The sequence below is a fragment of the Varroa destructor genome, unplaced genomic scaffold (genome assembly GCF_002443255.2).
Source record: "Varroa destructor unplaced genomic scaffold, Vdes_3.0 BEIS01000002.1, whole genome shotgun sequence".
In the NCBI taxonomy this organism is placed as follows: Eukaryota; Metazoa; Arthropoda; class Arachnida; order Mesostigmata; family Varroidae; genus Varroa; species Varroa destructor.
The window spans coordinates 28,022,336-28,044,646 of record NW_019211455.1 but is presented as its reverse complement, the minus strand read 5'-3'; the positions used below and the strand labels follow the sequence as shown (position 1 = coordinate 28,044,646).

General features: G+C 39.0%; 2 protein-coding genes and 2 long non-coding RNA genes across 15 annotated transcripts; 2 read left to right on the top strand and 2 right to left on the bottom strand.

Moving 5' to 3' along the window:
- Window positions 1-4: 4 nt before the first annotated feature.
- LOC147757625 (uncharacterized) lies at window positions 5-5,605 on the top strand. Of its 3 annotated transcripts, none has more exons than XR_015321180.1 (2): window positions 5-193; window positions 4,834-5,605. It is a non-coding gene; the product is annotated as an uncharacterized LOC147757625 (long non-coding RNA). The 3 variants fall into 3 exon arrangements; XR_015321182.1 differs by having other exon boundaries at window positions 6-189; XR_015321181.1 differs by lacking the exon at window positions 5-193 and adding an exon at window positions 297-960.
- On the top strand, window positions 1,267-4,717 carry LOC147757626 (uncharacterized). The gene is made up of 3 exons (XR_015321179.1): window positions 1,267-1,408; window positions 2,495-2,697; window positions 3,860-4,717. It is a non-coding gene; the product is annotated as an uncharacterized LOC147757626 (long non-coding RNA).
- Window positions 3,261-22,006, bottom strand: LOC111245578 (lysophosphatidylserine lipase ABHD12-like). 3 transcript variants are annotated; one of them, XM_086980198.1, is made up of 6 exons: window positions 8,550-8,690; window positions 7,425-7,689; window positions 6,574-6,836; window positions 5,297-5,547; window positions 4,862-5,117; window positions 3,261-4,293 (listed from the first exon to the last, which is right to left on the bottom strand). In XM_086980198.1, exons 3-6 carry the CDS (start codon window positions 6,782-6,784, stop codon window positions 3,866-3,868), a joined length of 1,146 nt encoding a protein of 381 aa, XP_086836324.1. In that variant the 5' UTR covers window positions 6,785-6,836; window positions 7,425-7,689; window positions 8,550-8,690; the 3' UTR covers window positions 3,261-3,865. The 3 variants fall into 3 exon arrangements, with proteins under 3 accessions (XP_086836324.1, XP_086836325.1, XP_086836326.1); XM_086980199.1 differs by lacking the exon at window positions 8,550-8,690 and adding an exon at window positions 8,522-8,536; XM_086980200.1 differs by lacking the exons at window positions 7,425-7,689; window positions 8,550-8,690 and adding an exon at window positions 21,868-22,006.
- LOC111245580 (uncharacterized) lies at window positions 10,581-22,009 on the bottom strand. 8 transcript variants are annotated; one of them, XM_022794109.2, is made up of 4 exons: window positions 21,868-22,007; window positions 20,844-21,220; window positions 16,933-17,320; window positions 10,581-15,284 (listed from the first exon to the last, which is right to left on the bottom strand). In XM_022794109.2, exons 2-4 carry the CDS (start codon window positions 20,849-20,851, stop codon window positions 15,015-15,017), a joined length of 666 nt encoding a protein of 221 aa, XP_022649844.1. In that variant the 5' UTR covers window positions 20,852-21,220; window positions 21,868-22,007; the 3' UTR covers window positions 10,581-15,014. The 8 variants fall into 8 exon arrangements, with proteins under 8 accessions (XP_022649844.1, XP_086836327.1, XP_086836328.1 ...); XM_086980201.1 differs by lacking the exon at window positions 20,844-21,220 and having other exon boundaries at window positions 16,933-17,374; window positions 21,868-22,009; XM_086980202.1 differs by lacking the exon at window positions 20,844-21,220 and having other exon boundaries at window positions 21,868-22,006.
- Window positions 22,010-22,311: the final 302 nt, after the last annotated feature.

Genomic DNA, 22,311 nt, shown 5'->3' with positions numbered 1-22,311 from the left:
TTGTTTTCATTGTCACCAGGTGGCCATCTCGTACGTTCGCGAATGGTGGTGACATTAGGATTTTTTGCGATTTGCGAGTGACCAACAAGTGATGGTCGACTTGTTTTATGATTTTTCCGTTGTGCTTTGTCAACTCTCGGCCATGTTTGAGTCCCTATCGTCGTCATCTGTGAGCCGGCACGATTTTCAGTGAGTAAGTTCATCTCTGGCTCGCTCTTCTGATGCATCGTTGGGGTCGATGCACTGCTGGGTTGCGGACTATTTGGTACTGTTAAGATGATGCTTGCTACAGATACAGGCGTTGAGAATTATTCGCTCTATCACTTGTGCTAACGATCACAATAAAGCGTCGTATATTTCCAATTATTTAATACCCGTTGCTGTACAGATTCTTGATGTTTTCGATAAAGCATCCATGGGTTGTACTCAAACCTGTTGCCCGACCACTAGAAATTGCGATGACTGCGCGCTTTTCGCGCGGAATTTTCATAGTTTGATGAACTTGCTCCTTGAACTATGATATGCCGTTCATAGCTTGTCCACCTTCAGCCCATTGTAGTTTTGCTGGTGTCCGTCGAAGCCATCTATCTGTTCCAAGATAAGTTACATTTTGCAGCTAGTGCTACATTCAGGTGTTTGCTTTAAACCTGCTAATCACTATTCCCCGTGGTACCATGAAGTACCGACGTATCTGCCCATAGAAGTCGAAGCTATGCGGTCTCGACCGTGTGACTTTAGCAGCGTCTAGTAAAGCCCGCCTCTACCATATAAAACCGACAATATTTGAGCATCACCAAAAGAGCAGTGTGTGTCATTGAGCGTGTGAATGTGATATCGTAGTCTCTACCTGGCGCTGTTACGTGAACGTAGCTACGAAACGTATCTCAAGTTGTCCAAGTTGACATAAAACAATGACATTTTGTATGGTAAACGATGGCATGCACGAAAACAACAGATGAGGTCAGTTGTTTCGCTGGATCACTCGAACTTTTTTAGTGACGTGGTATTTCATTAGTTGCAGTAGTTAGTAGTGGCCAAAGTATACTGGACAATGTTTTGTTTCTTAAACAGCTTTCGAAATTGTCTTTGTCTTGCCGCACAGCCGTATTTAGACTTTCAACTTAAATCAGTTCTTCTAAGCCAAAAGCATTTCGTACACAACTTGAGATTTCATATTTTTCTTAAGTGTGCTTATTCTGGCGAATATTGTAATCGACAAGACATTTTCAATTGAAGAAATTTGTCGGAGCTACATAAAAGGTGTGTCGGTCCATGATGTTGCCTATGGTTCTTGTGTCGAGCGTTACCCTCGCATTTCTGTCTCCTGTTTATTTCCGGAAAGCAGCATGGCGTAGGGTTTTCGTTCTAACCAACTACCTCAATTTGAAACGTTTTGTTGGAGACAAAGGTAAGGTAAATAAAGTTATAAAATAGAAATCTATAAAAGGAAAAAACGTGTCAGTTCTTTCTAAACTTGTGCATCACGTCTTTCATAACTGTGAGCCTATTTATGTGTTGCTTTGCATAATAACTCGTCGGTAATACCTAAACTCCAGGAAAATGTCCAGCTTCGTCTTAATGTGATACTTCAACAATATATCTCTCAGATACCTTTAATCGCAAAATTTTGGCAATGAAAACAATACTACTCGCTAGTTAACTATTAGGTTATATATCTCTGTTGACAAAAGATTTCTTCAAAAAAATACCCAACGTTACTGATAAATTTATTTTAATAATTAAGTAAAGATAAATGGTTCACCTAACTTTTTCACGTTCGATAAAAGGTGCTGTTTCTGATGGGTATGTTTGTCCAACTCAGGGCCTAAACTGCTCACGAATAATTTTTAAAATATTTGTTAATTCGTAAATAACCGTGAGTATAATAATTATAACAAATTTACGAATACGCATCAGTTTCCTTGTGTTGAACCTTAGAAAAGAAGACTTTCTGATAAAGTCGGATCGCTGAAGTGTGTTACATTAAAACAGGCTAACAATATTAGAAATACAGAAGCCAGAAACTGCCAACAAGTGTAAAAGGTGCAAAAAGGCTCAAAAAATTTTACCATTAGAGCCCATACAGACGGCCCTATCGGAAATTAATATTCTTCTCTTTAAACCGGCGAATAATTTGTGTATCTCGAAGTTTAGGTGTACGATAGATGGCTTTTTGAGCCTGCTTGATACGTTTTCAAGCCATCTAAATCTAAGCCCTACTGCGGATCTTGCGGGTTACTTCATGAAAGTCTTTTTTTTGGCTTTTCGTAGGTCGCAGTAACGCAGGCAATCGAGTCTGAGCAAAAAATTCGTGTTCGTTCAGCGCGAAAAATTTGAGTAACAACTAATCTTCGCTCAAATTCTGAGGACGACGCGCTGTTTTTCGCCATAATTAGTTTCTCGCTTTGATTTATGAACGACCAGAAGCTGCTACCATAGGTGCCTTTTCATCTTACAGATCCATAAACGGGTTGCCGTTTAAATTGTTTTTCAGTTACCGTGCCGTATAGCGCGAATAGTTGCACGAGTATGAGCACGGATTCGATTCTGGTATCGGCAGCCGAAAACGGGATTCAGGCAACAAAAGTCCGCCCTAGAGAAAATCGAAAATGATAAAAACGTGCCGGCAGAGTTGCACTGAAAACGCTGGAACTATCCAAAAAGTTGCAACGTCGATACCGGGGGCCTCATTCTATTGTAAGCGGAGCAGCAACGCATAGGCTCGTGAGAGACTGACCGAAATTATTTACGGAGCTGAAAAATGAAAATATATCTTAAAGTAATCACTATTAGGAGACAGTATTTGGTAAATAGTCTAAGATATTATCAAAACGTTTCTCAAGAAAGCCGATATTAGTAAAATCGTTAATGCTATTTTAGGAGCGTTCGAAGGATCTGGCTTGTTCTGGTGCACACGATTTCGCAGTAATTTTACAAAGCTCCATTTTCCCTGTATACGTCACTATCACTACGTACTCATAAGCTTTTCATTGAAAGAATTACGAGTAAAAAAAAATTACGAGCAAGACGCTATTTTCTACTCGACCCGATCGAGTACTCATCTAATCATAGTTGCGTCTACTAGCCATTTTATTTCATATATTAGCTACAGATTCTCGATAAAATGATCCCCACAATTACTTATAATTCTCTTGTTATACAAGTGAGTTCATTGTGAACACAATAAAACACGACCGCTTAAAATAAGTGGTCTAAAAATTACTTGTCGATTAGGATGTATTTAACTGAAAAAAGGTCTATTACGAAGTGATATTTTTATTTTGATAAATAAGCCACACAATGTTACACACTATGTACGACTGTACCCCCATCCACAGTCTTGCACCCCAAAGTTTTGGGTCCATCTTGCACACAAATGCTTTGATAAAAGGAAAATGTACGTTTGAAGATGACTAACATAGCGATTCGGTCGACGCATTGAACCAAATGATGAAGTTAACAGCCTCAACGTTACTCAGTTTCCACCTAAAAGTCGTTTAGTCTTCTGATGCAGTCTGTCTGCATACCTATCTCCGTGCCTTCAACAGTTGTCAAATGTCGCTACTTCGGTCTTCTCCCCTTTTAAAAGCTCATAACTGTAAATACCTGTATGTTCAACGATTAATTCACTATAAAATATTTCGATGGGATACAAATAAGATTACCTTTACTTTATATGCTAGAAGCGTACTACCTGCAGAGCTCAGCACTCAGTCCAGAGCTTTAGAGCGTTGTAGACGTATTTTCATCTATATCTGTAAGCTTCTCCCTGGATCACTTATTTGATTAGTATTTAGCTTTAAATTCTACTGTCACATTAAGTTGCGTAGCTAAAACAGTTTCGCGTTTCGATCCACAGTTATCGCTATTTGTATGTTAATGGCGTTGAGCCGGTCTCTGTAGAAGCCCCAAGGCCAGTTTCGTCTCCGCTAAAATCGTGAGTTAATATTTCTTCAGGCGTTTGTAGTTTTGTAATTATTCGATCCGCTCGTTTATCAGGTACAGGTTTATTAAATGACTGAATAAAATCTGCGACCGCAGACTGCACTCCTGGGTCAAGATGAATATAGCGATGGCCGGGCCCGTATGTGTCGTTTACTTTATAGAATCGTGGCTGCACGGGGCACAAAACTCGAAGACGCTCAAATAATTTTACGCCAAGAGAATAGGGTACTAAGGCATCATCAGGGGAGTGCATAATGAGCATAGGCAAACGAACTGATCCCGCAAGTTGTTCCGACTCGAAGAACGTCTCGTCATCATCACGAAGCGTGCCGAATATCGTTGAAATCCCTGCGAATCGATAGAAGAAACTATCTATGACCTTGTAAATAACTAAGTATGCGAGACGCAATTCAGTTTTTACTAAAACAAAAAATCGGACTGGAGGATAAAATTGGAGCACCATTCAATGAATGAAAAAAAAAAGCAGAAAAAACATCTAGTATAGATATTAACATTTTAAAACGCATTTCCACGCTGGCGTCTTAGCGAAAACCTTAAACTTAAATTATGTGGGAAGAAGCCAGATCACAGTAGACATATATAATGTATGTACATGAGTTATAATCAGTAAATGTTCAAGCACCGAAGAGAGCATACCATTGAAGATTTGGTTATTCAAACAGATTGAGGTAGATATTTTGTGACGGAGAAATCATATACGATTCCAAATTAATAAATATCTTCGGCATATTTCGGTACAAAAAAGGTTAAACTTTTGAAGAAATGATTTAGCTAGCCTGTATCACCTCTTTTCGTCTATCAGTCATTTAAAAAATTCTAAAATATTTTATTCTCATAGAAAAAGCTTATGTGTTGATTATATTGCAGATACAAAATATAAAGCGTTTGGTCTTACCAGGGAAGTACTTGTAGGGCTTTCCCAACGGCCACTCTAAAGAAGCCTCGACAAGCGAGTTGAACGGAGCTTCCAGTATAACTCCCATTGGATTTCGTTTTAATTCGGTGAAAGCCTCTGCAAGCTGCATGACTACAGCTGTACCTAGAGAATGCCCCCAGATAAGAATACGCGACTCGTCATTTTTTAACAGTTTTCGGACGTAGTCAAAAGCCACAGTCGCGTCATGCAGTACTCCCTCACGATCTGGAAGAAGCTAAATTCGGAAAACGCGCATTGTTTTTTTTATGAATATTATACATATTAAACAATATAAGGCATAAAATAATTACTGCAATGGCAGCGCTCCTCGCATGATAAGCCTGAAATCATAGATGTTTGCGTTGTGTAAATTTGTTTTAATTCTTGTAACAAAGAGTTCAATTGCACCCGTACTTTGGTTGAATCTCCAAATCCTCGGTAATCGATAGCAAAAACATGGGCGTCAAGTTTTTCACTCTGCGAAAGCGCCCTATATAATCCAATTCGGTAGTCACAGGCTCGACAGTTGGCATGGCCATGATAGTAGATTATAACAGGTCGTCGATCTTGGAACATCCAGGCCTCAGGCTCTCGACTAGAATGCCTTTCTAGTTGCTTCCAGAAGCCTTTAGGGGGTATATACCACGTGCCTAATCGGATATCACCTACCTGTGCAATTGCATCAATAATCGAACGTAAATAAAATTATTATTATTCTTGGAATATCATAATCTTATGATTATATAGCGTAATTACATAATGACTATTACATGTATATATCGAGAAGGACTGGGCCGTTGGTCGGGAACTGTAAAGGTATTAGCTAGCGGCTATTGCATTTATACCCTAACCGCGTCCGAACTATTCGTTTTTATTATTTATATCTTTGATCGTAACACTCGGCCATCGCTACCAGCCGCGTCCACGCAACACTCCCCCATGCCTCGCGTGCGGTTGCGCCATTCGCAGTTTTGCGTCCTATTGCTACAGTGCCTGCCAGCTAGCGTCCTTCCTGGTAACTGCACGAGTCCTCTGACGTGAACTTTTGCCTATCATGACGTCTTCATAGCCCGAATCCAACGACTTGGCACGGTGTGTGGTCATTTACTCCTCATACGACATAAATCTGATTGCTTTCGCCGGCCGATTCTCCTTTAATCGCTGTTTAGCATGCCAAGTCGTTGGATTCGGGCTGTAAAGAACCGCTGTTCGTCCAAGGTTGCTGATCAGGGCTTTCATACCGTAGCTGCACCTGAAGTAGCAGCTTTTATTCTTTACATCCTTGACCATATATATATAACATATTAATTCTACAATAATAGATACGAACATGAAGGTTTGCAGGAAGGCAGCAGGAAATATTAGCTAGGTTTGAACTAAACTGAATTATCTAAACAAACCGAAGTATCGCAAAAAAAGCTTTTGTTAAGATCCATTACACAGTCACATTCTAAGTTTTAAAGTACAAAATGATATAACTGAGGAAATTCGATAATAGTTATAAGTATGACTATATCTACAGCAGATCAAGATGCGAAACCTAATCTTAAACCTGATTATGGACCACGGAAGTTTAATTTCGCAATTTTAAAAATGTAACATAACTTTACGAGGCGCCTTTGCTGACACCCATGGTAACAAAGACTCCTTTTTAATATACAACGTTAGTAATCACTAGAACAGTGCGATACATGCCGAGTTGATGTAGAAGTTCTTAGCGTGCGGTAGGCCATACGATTCTGGTCTGCTGTAGTCATGGAATGGCCATATGATATACGTTCCGAATATAAGCATACGCCGTAACTGTGGAGACAGGTAGAAAGCAACGGGCAGTACACAGTAAAAGCCAAGAAGTGCGCGGAAAAGTTTGAAAATGCATCGTGAATTCCAAAGCAGTCTCATCGCTCCGATCGGGAAGCGTCCACCTATTATAGAATTCTCGTCCCTACGTCACCTGCATGGGAAATTGAAAACAGCACGTATTGTACATACATTCTGTAAAGCATAATACACTACAGTCTTCAATTTGCCTTTGTTATTTAGTCTCATTAGTGTTATTAGGAAAGCTAACAACACTGGCTTTAACGGTACATTGTTTTTAGGCAGCCTGTTCCTCTAGATGATAAAAATAAGCTCGAATACTGCTTTTCCAGTGGTCTCCGAAAACTACTTCTATAAACGCCACATTGTACTTGCTACATCACCAATATAGTGTTACATATTTATATATATATATATATATATATATATATATAACATATATATACATACAATAGTGCTACACAGAATCATCTATAGCGTGTTACTATAGTTGTTATCTTTGATGATGAGCCGTTGTGACGCTCACTACAGGTTTTATCTTCTACTACCAAATCTAAGCTTTATTGGGTTAGACATTCTTTATTTAAGAGAAGTAGAATCATTTTATGATGAATGCATGTACCTCCGATTGGGGGTTCAAGATGGCCTACAACCCATTGAAGCTTAACAGAAAGTCTCATTTGTTTGCCCCGAAGAAGCGAAAATAGCGTCGTGAACTTACCATCATTTCCATTCTGCCAATTTGAAGCACTCGAGGTTGCCCGTTTCGTCGATTTAAATCATTGAAAGTAAACTTCAGAACAGATGGTCAATCGACTCTTTATTACCAAGGCCGTTACTGTAACCTCGCAGTGCGTCAGAAACGGATTCTTCCAGCGAATTAGGTTTTCAGCTTGGAAAAAAGCAGACATAATATTGAAGCTAACGTGGGACGCATTTCGTCCAATGCACACATGTGAGCCCCGTCACTCAGCGGGTAGCGCACGCTGCACAGCACAAGAGTCGTTATGCAGACGAAGACAAAATGAATGAAAGCCACATTGTATGATCCTACGATGCCGTTGGCACAGTCAAAAACCAGCACAGAATCATCCCGAAAAGTTCCCGCTTATACGTTTTCTCCCCTTGTCTCTAATCGTTGCACACGAGATCGATGCCAGTACACGAAAAACTCATATGGAAACAGTTACTTAGAGGTGCCGATAAGCTGACTTGCTTCAGTGAATGATATGAGTGCACAAAGTATCACTGTTTGTGAGAGTTAATTTCGTTTAGACGCTTCAAGCAAATGGAAATATAGGCATACTGCGTTTTCTAAAACGTATATATGAGAGAGCCTTAATATATTGCTTCTTCAAAAAAGTTTCTATTGATTGCATACAACGAACGTCTACGAAGACGTAGAGAAGAGCGTGCTTTTCTTTACGTCTTCATTGTGTTCTCTCGAGTTGTATGCGCCTCAATCCTTAGGTGGCGTTCGTGAGATTTCATTGCTCCAAAGGGCAGATACATTACAGTTCCTGTTATAGTCTGCTCTGAATAGGCTCGGTTCCAACAGTGATATGACGATTCAATCAAGAACATCGAAACTAGTTACTTTGTGTCTTCAAGTATTATAAACTGAATACATACGAGCAAAGTAATCAAGAAAACGATCCCGAAAATTAATTTTCGACATATTACAGTTAATCCATATCGAAGGTAATATTAGTGATTATGTTATATTCCAAGATGAGCTATGACTTTTTGTAAGGAATATGGTTAACAATCTTTGAATCATAAAAATTTACAAAAACGAGCATTTCATTACATACGTACAGTCATTACAATTAGCGTGTATACTAACGTGATAGTAAATAAAATATATATGTATATTGTTACTTGTCCAGCTTTGATGCCTGTCCCTAGCAGCCGATTTATTTTCTCAACGAATTGCACTATCAACAATGCTGGATGCTGACAGCGCATTTAGCTTAGAATAACTGCTGGTTTGCTGTCTGACACATACTGATCTCCTTGACATGCGCCGCTGGGCGGTAACTTTTAGCTTACGCGAGGGCGGGCACTTTCAAATAACTATTTCTCCAAACCTCTCTCTTATTCACTATATCACCACAGATAACTTACACGTAACAAGCGCTTACAAAAGACTAAATATACATGTGAACGTGAATTATTTAAAAAATAATTTTTATTAAAAGTATTGGTCTAGAACAGTATGAAATATTTTGGAATATTTATAATCGCGCCTTATTCACATTTGGCATTTTGGGCAGTTCATGAGTATCCAAAGATGCATGTTCTACTTTCACGTAGGAGCACACAATACCCTTGTAGTCTTGGGCATGCAAGATTTTACCTGATTTAAGTAGCCAGCGGTACGCTGTATCTGTTTTCCAATCTGCACGTTTAGCTTGATATATTTTATGTATACAAGGCAGTTTTTCCCGTCGAGTTGGGCAAACTGCCATAATGGGAATAATTTGGATAAATAAAGGAAACTAGGTCAATATAGATATAGAGTTAATATACAAAAGGAAGGAGCGAAAGTAGACTCAAGTTTAAAGCAAACAGACCCGTAGTTGGAACAGAGCTGACAAATGAGCAAGCTTACAATTTTTAGCTGTAAAAAAATGCAACATTTAGCGACTATTTAAACACACTTGGTAGTTTTCGGAACTGCCTTTGTGTGCAATACCTCAAATTAGACCGTTTTAGTATTTCGAGTCTTAAATGAACTCGGTATGCACCAGACACTCTCCAACAAACAAACAAATACTTAGAAAATTGAGCTTTTTTTTAATCGAAAGTTGTCTATCAATCAAATGTTAAAAAAGATTATAGTAAGGAATTAATTGTAAATTATTGCAGTTAAAACATGATGGAGATGTTGAAGTTATCGGCTAAATGTAGTCACCTAATATTTTAAGAAACAAAATACTATTACAAAAAAATCTAAATGGTTTGTTTATTTTTTGTGATCATATACTGAAAGGCTACCGCCTGAAACGGAGGCAAGGAGAGTTAATGGATAGGTAATCTTAGGTACTCACTAAACTCGCCTAAAGTTACAAATTTATCGTACTATTTATGCCACATTGCATATTGCTACAGAATGACAGATATGATGTACGTGTTTGCCTGCTAAGATTAGAATCACATGGTGGCCTAGGTGCGAGTCCAGAAGTTACGTCTAAATACGGTTTGGCTCATTTTGTACGAGGTGTGTAGACAGAGGCATCTGTTATTCGCTTTTACCTTTACATGCTTTATATTTATGTTTTACGTACAGGACCAGCATATCTGCTATCTATGTAAGGAACTGATAAGAAACCTATGTTTTAGGTTCTTTCCTAAAGATACGCCTTGAAAATTAAAAGAAGCATCTATTTAGCTTACGTCGCGTAAACTTTTGCTTCTTAAGGTTATAGGTATTGCATAAACAAAAACCCAAGTTTGTCAGATTTTTCTTTTATGTCGAGACCTGTGCAGTCTCCTATGTAATTATCGTACTAAGATGACTTTTCAGGCAGCAGATAGATAACCGTGCTTATGCAAAATAGAATGTCAAGTTGATACGTTGCTACCTAAAACCTTTGCTTCCCATACAATCATCTGAGCTATCCATACAGGTTCTCTATCCAAAAAAGAACAATTCCGCCGGCTGAAAGCCAATAAAGGCTCTAGTTTTACTATTTTTTTTTTTTAACTAACAGATACTTCAAGAAACTGCACCTACGAATGTAATAATCATATATGATCAGGACTACGTATTGCGTGAGTGCATTCCTACTGTTATAAATCACTAATTATAATTCTAGGTCACTTTGTTCAATGATAGTCTTATTTAAAAGTGAAGACATTATGTACTTGCAAATTTGGTGTATAAAATTATCAACGAGGTTATTTATTTCCGGATTTATGTCTATGCTACCCTTTCATCCCTATGATAATAGAGTGCAAATGATTATTTTCACAATCACTTACGCCCCATTATCATTATTATCTTGTTTTCCTCATATTAAGAATTTAGCTAATAAACGTATAGTGAAGTAATACGCTATTATATTATATATTGACTTCGTTAGTCACTCAATCAGTGACATCGCTCTGACATGGTTTTGCTATAGCGCTGTTTACGTGTGGCCCCGTGAGTAAAGTGCTTTTGATTCATGTTCTACTTTCGCTGTGCGATACGAGTGTAAAAAAAAGCTCAGTCAAAATAGTAATTATGATTTCTAATATTATACTTAGGCCTTTATTTTAGGCCTATTTTAGACTTAGGCCTTTACCTTCCACTGTCCTTACATATAACTAATATAGCCTTTATATAATGCGTAAACTAACGATACGCAACAAAAAGTTTTATGGTGAGATTTTAATTACATTTGCCATTGCTGATGTTCGTAGGTGTCTGTTACTGGTGCCAGCTAATCGTATGTAGACTTGCCAACGCATGCTTATAGACTAACCCATAAGCTTTTGTTGTGAATCCGTTTGTATATGATAGTATGGTTTGGCCCTAACGGCTGCAGCATCCTTACGTGTGATAGCCATTACTAAACCGAGCCTGCCTGCCACTCGTACTCAGATATAAACATGTGAGTATACTTCTTGCACTGCAATATTTCTGGGGCTGTTTGTTATCAGGTATTAGATCAGACTCATTTAAATATCATCATATATATCTATCCATAGACACAATTAACGGCACCCATAAAATTCGCACGTAACAAACATCTAGCTGAAGACTGTTATACTTTTCAAGTGTTTCCTTTTTTTTCGTTAATCGTTTCTTTCTTGATTGCGAAAGGCGGATCGCTAGTACTGCCACTGGTTCTACATAGCACTGGCGTTCTGCCTCCTTTCTCCATACCCGCAGAACAAATTAAAAACATTGTTTTCTCCAGTCATTTTCCCGTTAGTTTTTTTTTTAATGTTCACTTTTTGAGTATCTGTTCAGTCTCACGCAGCTTTTTAGACCAGCCAAACAGCGTGTTAAAGCTTGCATCCAAAATATTCTCGACAATACGAAAAGCTCAGTCATGCGAAAAGGTATTATTGAAATATATTTACCAACGAAACTGTACGCAGCTGACCCCCTCTCTATCGACAGTATATTGCGAAAACCATGAATGGCTTTCAGATGTAACATAACACATATATTGTTGGTTATACATGATATAGGTGTAGTTTTTATGCCACATATCTACTATTACGCAATACACGGTCTGTTTTTGCAGTTTGCTGATAGCCTCATTCCGCTGTTCAGTATTCAGCCCATTGAGACGCCTTCGTCGAAGTAAAGGAAATATATGATTTGTCTTGCTTAAAATGGTAATAAATAATACTGATAATAGGAATAATAATAATATAGCATGCAAACACTAAAAGTGTAACAATAATCATTGCTGCAATGTTTATGAGGTTAATGTCTTAATGAGCAGTATATCGTGTTTAGAGTGGTGTGTGCTATTATTATTGAGAGGGTGTGCGTTTTATCTTAAAATAACATTGTTGTAATAACAGATGTAACTGATATCTTGGCGTAAAGCGGGTCGTCTCCATGATTACTTTTGTTCGCTTCTTCGGGACCTTTAGATTTCCTTATTATTCATTATCGTCTATTATTGTTCCCGATGTATTTGTATACCCCATTTTATATCCTATTCATACTTCTTGTCTAATGCGTACTTCCGTAACTATATCCCTACTATTCCACAATATCGTTTATCTATGTTGAGCATATGATCGACAGGCGCAGACCATATAGATGAGAGGTGCAAAGTCCTTCCTTTTTTAATTTTGTAATACGTGAAAGTTATGAGTCATTTGTGGAATCCTTACAGAAATTTCTTTTATCTTTTTAGCGATGAAAACTTGTCAATAAAGGTGTTCATTTTAGTTCATTCGTCCAAAGTCCAAAGAGTTTGAAGAAATTGATATGTTTTCACCAAGTTTCTGAAAGGGGTTACTAAAGGTATGAAGTCGGCCTCAAACATTCGCTGTCCGCCTCATATGCATACACTTGGATGGCAAGGTTAAAAGTGATTACTTCAGCATGGAAGCTGGTGCTGGCGTTCTAGGTGGACTCACCGTGAAACGTGCTAATGATTCATTCCAATGTGAAAATTGGTTAACGCCAGCCATTACGGTTTTTTGTCCTTCCTTTTGGATTTTCAAAGTTCTTGATAGTTGCTTATATAATATCTTCAACTGTTAATTAATGTAATTAGTTCCTAGGGCCACTTTTCTTCACACTGCTTCGAATAGCCGTGTCAGCACTGGTAATCTATGCGTGGTGCTGCAGCGGTGCACTCAATTGCTATTTTCATTCAGTATCAAGCAGTATGTCAATGACGTAACCGATCAATCAATATATTTTTCTTATTAGGCCATCTCTCTTTATCTCATGTATATAATATATGTATATATATATATATATATATATATATATATGCATGTAGATGATCACACAATTGTAAGCGCAATGCTGTTAAAGCTCCTCCGTATATATATGTACATTGCTGTCTATACAATTTGCTCTTTTTTTGCAAAATTAAAATGATTGATCATTAATAATAGTCGCTATGGCTATATATATCGAATACTGTACAGGCGCTTGTTTTTCGTAATATACTTTATAAGACTAGTAGTGCAAGAAACAAGTACCCATTCGCGTAGTGCAACAGATGAGAGATCGCCGGTTATGAGTTGGGTCAAATAGATCGTTTAGCTAGCTCACTTACTTTGCTTTACAGAACGAAACCTTACAAGTGATCGTGGGATTTTTGATCGCAAATAATAGCATGTTTAATTCGCTTGGCCAACATATAATAATAAGGTTGAATTTGTACGCCGGTACACAGAGGGAACTATCGGAGAATTCAAAGGATAAAACGGTGAATCATAAATCCAATACAACGTCACAAAGCGCCCACAGGCATATCTAATAAAGTTATATTTTTTCGCTGTTTTTCGTTATTCTTCTCTTTGCCACTGAAATAATCCATTATTCATAGATCATTGATTAAACGGACCATTAATTGAAAGCAACATTGTTTGTGTCGTATTCAACACAATCAATCACATCACGAGTAGCATATGCGCTACCTCCGCGTACATATACTCCGTAGATATATGCATGCCATTCACTAACAGTCACTTATTCAATAATAGTAAATTTTTAGATCATCTGCTTTGTGTTATTGAATTTTCTGCACAGCCGGTAGACTTCAGTGACTTATTTGCCACGTGAGACGGGATCTACTAGGCAAAAACAAGCGTTTCCTCATATTAACGCGACCATGATGCTCAGATACGCCGCTCCGTTTCGCCACTGACACATACTTTTATCGACCTTAAATGAGCGGCTATAGATCAATTTGGTAGCACCGGTCTAAATATTGTAGAACTACCTTTTTATTTTCGTTTTTGTTGTTGGTGTGGCATACTTGAATAGTAAGTTATCGTTATTCCTACATTAAAAAAAAACAGGAAATATTCAAATATCTGGGCGATCAACTCTTCGCGTTTTTATGGTAGTGTATTTTATGTATGACCTATTAACGTCGTTCTGTTCATCATAGGATAAAGTTTTTAGAGCACTTTACTTTAAAATTATATATATATATATATATATATATATATATATATATGTAGCTATTCTCAGATTCTAGGCTTTTTTATTGAGTCATAGCTTCCCCCGTCATTATTTGTGTATTTGTATGTAGGTTATGTGATATTATATCTACAGGGTCTGAGAGCTTCGTGATCAGTGTGAACTCGACCATGTTTTCGGCTGTTCATTACTGCTGGGTGGCGCTGCCATAGCCTGGCGACGTACAATCCTAGAGCGTACAACGGTTTAAGAGTGATGTGGATAGGCATAAGGAGGTTATGAAACAAACTTCCTTTTCTGATATACATCCTTCCTTCGCACGCGATGATGACGGCAACTAATAACCAGACTATTACCGCTTGATCATCTAAAGTCTGTGTTTTTATATGCGTCAGTTGTATCCAGACCCAATAACTCCGCTTACTTTTAGGCGCCATCCACCAGATTCAAGTAATGTGTCTTCCGGACGCCCGAATACGTGAAAGCAATAATCCATAGTTACCTCATACTTTAGGTACATCCTGCCAAGTCCCGAATAGAGAGACACACACACACAACTCAAGAAGTGGTCACAACAGTATTACGATTCGACACGTTCGTGTCCCAAATAGAGCCTCTGTTCTGTCCTGTTAAGTTAGTACCGCCATGTCACGCAACGAGAAACGCTGCAAGTCAAATGAAAACCAATTCTCATAGATCCGTCATCGTGTCCAGCAAATGAGCCATTCCAAGTGTGTTCAACACTGTCTTAATATCCTTCTTCACCTGTTCCATTTGCCCACGAATTTCCTCGAGAGGTGCCTCCGAATTTATGACCTTCTGTTCGAATTCTAACAGCTTGCCATACAACGCATAAAGTTGCTTCTTCTCTTCTTGACCGCTGTCGAGTTTCTTGATCGAAGTACTCAGACCCTGGACGAAACCGCGCCATATTGAGATGTTTTCCACTAACTGGAAACCCTGCAACAGAGACAGGTACAGTAAAAAAAACCTCATAGTGAAGGTTAGTTGTTGAAATTCATGCGCTTCAGAGAAGGAAAATTCTGTCTCGTACTTAAACGTGTCCACCGCTTACAGTTATAAGGATCACGGTGGTTTCTCATACTTCACGTTTCTTACATTTCATATTAGCATCCTATCTCGTATCAGATCTTTACTATAATTTTGCGAATAGCTTTCGAATTAACATGCATTTGTTATACGTTTCAATTTCGGGTAGAATCTTTACCATTTGTTAAATAAACCTTATACATGGTAATAAGCCTGTACGTAGTATTCAGGGTTTCTGAAAAGTTACTTTGCACTCTTTGTATTTATACAGTGTCCAAAAGGTGTCCGCATAAGATTGGAGCTATAACTGCGTAATGTTGAAACTAATGCTGTCTTCACTGGAGAATAATTTCCAAAAAATAAAGCACACACATGGTTACAGATATTGGTGGACGGGAAATGTACTTCACGGTTATCCTATACCAAAATAACACACAATACTTTTGTTTATCCTCTAAAAGTTGCATAAAAAAAATGGTAGTGTTTCTGAGCTATCCTTGCCCAGTTATGCTCCTTCACCCTTCTTTTATTTCCCATTACGTAGCATAATATAACTGTTTGTCCTGGAAGGTTTCAAAACAGACTTTCGAGTTATATTCCAGATTTTAATGCGTCTGATTCAAATTGAAGATAGAATATTAAAATTAACAACTAAATTATGTTGTCCAACAATCCATTGAACACCAAGCCCACTTCACAACTGAAGGCATTGAAATACTCTTTTATGGTTCTTCAAAGCAAAGATTGAAAATAGACATTAATGAAATGATTAAATACTATTCTGTAAGAATAGTAAGACAGAATTTAAATAATCTCCTGCGCTGCTTCCGAGAATCGTTTAATATTCACAAGTTCATTATATGGCCAGTGTTTATTTAAAGTTTTACACTTGTTTTCCGAGTTGGTTTTGCTCATTACACTCTTCTTTCTTTATTGTTTGATTTTCTCGTATTCTGCGAAGCTAGTCGTTTTCATCTCTCGATTCATTTGCTTTTCGACTTGAGTTTCATCTTCCGCAAATCTGCTATGTGGTTGAAAAGTCTACCAATCCACTATCCTAAAAATGAACATGCTGTAAGATAATTTACAGAGATTTCGCAGGAAAATAAGAATGTGACTACGCACAAGCCATACCTGCTCGATGAATATCGAATGGCTTTACAATGGTCGTACAATAAAGGTTTTACAATAATCATCTATCTATGAGCTGAGATAGTTCTTCGGCATGTTAAAGTTCAGCCGAAAAATCTCTTTTCACTATTACGTAGATGCCAAAAAAAAGCCCAGGTATCATAGTCTAACTTGATACCCACAAAAAAATGGTACTGAGGAGAGAATCTTAATGAGATATAAAAAGTTGAATATCCTTTTAACCTCGTTTCGCTATACTTAAACGTATTAAAATTTATTTTAGCTACAATATATTTTCTGCTTGAATCTTGAAATGCCAGGTGTCACCAAAAAAGGCTACAGCAATTCTCACTACAAGCACTGGCTTAATTAGCTGATCTAATATCTTAACTAATTTAGAGTGGATAACGTATGCTTTTAAACTTACTTGTTTAAAGCCGGAGTCGAATCCCTGTTGCAATGCCTTCTCCTTTCCGTCGGCTAGGCCTTCGCGTAGTCCATCGCTGGCCGTGGCCTCGTCCTTCCGAAGGAACGCCTTTTCTGCTAAACTGCGGGCTTCGCATCCTTCCCCACTATCCGATTCGCTGTCACCGTCACCCGCTGTCTGCTGCTGGGGATCTTCGCCACTAGGCTCGGCTGTTATTCGTCCAGAATTTGTCTCCTTTTCGTTAAGGAGCACTACTTCGTCGGCCATCGTAACTTTTCGTGTATACGTGAGCTGTTGCTGTCGTCGTAGATCGTAGATTAGGTAACGAGGAAACGGCTCCCAACGAGGGGATCTCCAGGACCAGCCGAAATACCCTCCGCTTCGAAAACTACGACCAAATAGATGAGTTGCCCACATATAAGAGCATCAAGGCTAGGAGATACTGCTTAAGCAGTATAGGCAGCAATAATAATGAGGTAATATTAATAAAATCGTAGTGTATATATATATATATATATAGCATACGATTATGTATACTTGTCAAGTCTATCGTAATTAAAATAAGGTCCAACTATTACTATATACAACAATTGTGAAGCAAAAACGATGTTACTTGACGACAAATAATACAATACCCAGCAACACAGTAATCGCCCGTGGATCGCAGTAGAAACACAATTTACCCCTATACAATCCCTATTTTCGGTGGTCTTGATGATCAAAGACCGAAACGAGAAAAATGCAATTGTTCAATTTATTATGGCAGATAATTTGTTGTTTGCCAAATGCTATTACTGCGGCAGGAACAACTGTTTATAGAACCTGCTGGGCCACATAAGTCGTCAGCTTACTCGCCACTTTCTTCGTCAAATAGTTGAAATTATCATTTGTAGATGACAGGGCTACGTAAGATCAAAAGATACGTTTCACTAAACTTTGCGTATTGTATCATATATCACGCTAGAATAGTTAAAGAAAAATGACAATTGAAAATGTCAGGTATCTTGCTAGCAATTTATCAGCACCATGTCTCTCAATTAACATCCACTTGAATTCACTTCGTTAACTGGACTAACTCACTCGAGATGTCGTCTAGGCTTATGGAGTAAGTTAACTACGCTGAAGTTATTCAAGTTGTAAAAAAGACTCTGCGACCGCACTGGCATCCAGCAGGTACAAGTTGGTTCGCAGAATCCACCAAACGATCGACGTGGGCAGATCTCGCCTGTGCAATAGTGACGAATGCCAAATATCTAACCAGACCAACATTACCATCCACCGCAGTAGCAGCAACAGCAGCAGTAGCAGTAGTAGTAGTAGCAGTCACAACATTCCGCTCAACAAAACGCAATAATGATGGCGGCGGCAGCAGCTGGAACGTGGAGACCCAGCCCGCATCCATCAGTAATTGTTGCACTTGGGTTTTAGTCGCTACGTTAGAAGAGATACACACGAGCTACACCCGGTCAGTTAGCGTAAGCCGCCAATAATCGTCTCCGACTGACGCTTCTGGAAAGGGGAAAAACTCTCACGAGTGTGAGGTTAGCAACAAGAAGCGGTGAACGACATGCGTGTAATCGACGTCAGTGCCGCTGTCGTCTGCTGCTTGTCCGACTGACAAACTAAGCCCCTTTACGTAGCTCTAAATATAGTCCGAAAAGGCAAAGGGATGAGCACCAACAACAGAGGCGTTCTTCGCCTGCCAAGTCAACCACCCCACATCAACAGCAATTATGACTATAGTAACTGAACATAAGTCGGTGTTAGTACTGAACTGTATTATCGGCAGCACAACAAGGACTGACTGCTGAATCTAACGACAGAGGCTTTCGATTCTTAGTTTCTTTGATTTGTTCTTAACAATCTTCGTCTTATCTTCTCCAAGCGGAAACATGTGACAGATTGCTCGCGGCCGTAGACGACACAAACGTTTATTTACTCCATGGCCTGCCGTCGCTAAAAAATAACGGAACGTGATGTCGTACTGTAAAAGCAGACGACAGGGAACACTCGCCCTTGTGTGGCAGTTACTAAAAAATTTAAAAAAAAAATGGCTAAAAAAGTTAAGACTAAACATATCCATTTTCGCGACATTATCGTAGCGACATAGGTGCAATCAGAACGTCGTAAGAAGACCTGAAGTAACGGCGTGCGCATCTACGGTGTGAAAACACAAAGAACATTTAAAGTTATCAAAAAAACACTTTGACAGCTTATAATAAAGAACAATATAGGGCACATAAAATTGCAGCAATCGTCACCATATAGTGGTACCAAAAATGCAATTATTCCTGCAAAACCCTTTAGTAAAAGAATGTAAAATAGGGTTACTAATCACTGTTCGAGCCAATATATTTGTAGCATAAGAATGAAAACGTCCAACACAAAGTTCAAGTTTGATGAGATTTGAATTTGAGGAGATAAGTGCAGGAGTCCATATCGTAAATAGAAACATTCAACAAGTTATTATATGTGCTAACCTTTTTTTTTGTTGTCTTTTGTTTTTAGTCGTGGCAGTATAAATGTAAACAGATGACCTGTTTTCGAAGCTCAGGACCAGACTTTTTAGAAAATGGCCGTTGTTTTCAGAGCAAACGGATATAAAAATAACTGCATAATAGATACTGCTGGGAAGAAGCACAGTCATGACGAATCACTGACGATACAACTCACTGGTTTTGGGTATGACTTACGAGTCTATAAACAACAATCGGATTCTCTATTTTTTTATGCAGTACCATATAATGGCAGCCGGAAAGTCGCGGACAAATCAATTTGCACTCTTACAGCTAAGATCGCAACCTTAACAGCAGCTTTGTCAACAGCCAGCAAATCGCTTATGGGTTATAGCTTAAATATATCTTTTATTTAAGTCAAGGGAAGCAAGGGGCGCACAGTTTGGTTTGAGCAGCCTATTTCCCGTAATTAAGCTAAACCGATACATGCTACAGATAATGACCTAAAAATAATCGAGACATGCTGCCTACCATTGTTGCTTGGTATGTAAGAAAAGATAAATTTCGCAAACTTGCTTTTGTCAATATTTGTATAGATTAACCATCGACGTACGAGGAAGGTCGTATTTGACGTATCATAACGCTTCCGAAAGCCATTTACGCTTCTTGGTTTCAAGCAACAAGCCACCGGCTGCTTGGCCCATATTGCCTGTGCGCGCACTCAGTGCAAGCAACAAAAATCACAAGTGTATAGACGATCATCGGACTTTTCGGATCATCGGACAAGATTGAAGCCAGGAAAATCTCTATCATGGAGCAAGTGAATGTTGTCGACATGGTGGCGTAAGTGTCAGCAAGGTGCGATTTAGACAATATGTACGGCTCGTCTCTCCAGTTTAAATAAAACGCTTGTTAACAATGGCGAGCGCATTGGCTGAATGGCGCGTCATACAAGCCTTGGACAACCGTATACACTACTCAGATGACACACCCTTATACAGGAGAGCATAAGTAACAATTTGCAGTCACCGTACCTATGCGCGTCCACTTCAAGAAGACAGTGTGGGCCACATAGACCTGTAGGGTTTCTTCGCATTCGAAGCTGGGTTATCTTTATCATTTACCAATAAAACTGGGTCGGAAAAATATGTTACCACACATGCGGCCAAAAAGAGCCTTGGCTGTAGGTATTATCACGGTCGCGCTATTTTATTTTTATCAAATGGTGTCCGTTATTCGACGCTGTCACTAAATTCTGCAACACTGATAGAGGTCTAACCAGGTGGTCTACATTGCCGTCCTCGGCGACCTTACGATACTGGCGTTGTCATGTCGGAATCGACGAGAGGCTCGACTTCAGACCACGCCCCGAGCTTTGCCCGTTTTCACAAGGAATACTTAATTGTTATTTGTATTAAATCTGCTTACGCAAATATCAATTTGTTAACTTCTCACCTATTCATATGTCGAAGAGCGGTAGTGGTGTGTAATGAAATCACGCTTACACCGCAAACAACATCACGCAAATATCGCAAATATGAAATAAAACATCTGGTTTCCGCACACCTGTGCACAGACGCATACGGATAAACCGCTTTTCTCTCCAGGCGAAGCCAACTCGACCAAGTCTATCAGCTACTCTGGACTTTTATTTTGATAGTCCGAATTAAACCTTCGAGCGTTCTCTTTCCTTCTAGGTACAGGGTTGCCGTCGTGCGGCAGTTTGTATTCAGCTTCTAGTTACTTTGTGTGTCGACCATTTGGAATCCCCACCCGCCGTTTCACGGTGCGTGAAAAGGAACGAGAATTAGTCTCGTTCTATGTTCTATTGTCTGCAAGAACAAAATCACAGTATCGGTAACATTGTTGGTATAATGCAGCAGTCATGGTGGTCTTGGACTCTGTCACCACAAGTCCGTCTGGGAAGAGAGAAGGCAGTCTAATGAAGGTTCAATAGCCCTGTCTACTCCAACCCTTATATTCACTGAATGCGAACAGACCATCTCCACTTGACTTTCCCTGCAGCAGCGCCATCGCAGTGTGACCCCATGGAACTCTTCTCTTTAACTAAAAAAGCAGACCATCCCCCACGAATAAATACATCCATACCGGAGCATGTCAAATAGAACTGGTCATACCACTGTGTCAATACTTGTACTCATATTGGAATGATTCGCCTTCAACAACCACATCTATGAGGATTTGTTACCACAGTCAGTTTAGGAAAAATATGATTCTTTCTAATATATTATTGTTGAAGGAACTTTTCGAAAAAAATGTATGTGAAGATAAAGAGCTGGCGGGCCGTTCTGCCTAGAATAGTCGTTGACACGAACTCGGGACTGCTGTCTGTTAACACAGAAACGGTGAACGCTTGTGATTTTGGGAGCGCCTCTGTCTTTTGTATAAGAAGCCGTCATTTGGGAATAATTATATGTTAAAAACACTTGATATTTAGTACGTGTGCTTTATGACGCACCTTAAGCGTTATTACTTTGCGTTGTCTCTTGAGACAGTCACCAAAGGTCCGTTATCTTCTGCATAACCAAAAGTTATGGATACCGAGGTTAATAAGTACACACAAACACAGTTTATGCTAACAGCAATACAACTTTATGGCATAACGCACAATCACGCTAACGCACTTCCTTAGTTGTCGCTTCGAACAGTATAAATTTTTGATTCTGCTATAATAGGCAGGTTTACCACACTAGCTTCTTGCAGAAACTATTATTCGGTTGCAGCCGACAAGGACAAAGCTGGTGAAGCAGAAGCGAACCAATGAGCGATGCCATCAATAGCATTGCACAGACCCAGACACAGATTACACAAGCGGTTGTATCCTACTTGACTGGGCCGATAATTTCACAACCAAAAACCGTAGCGATGAGCGAGTATGATGAAAAGGACCGATTTTTGCAAC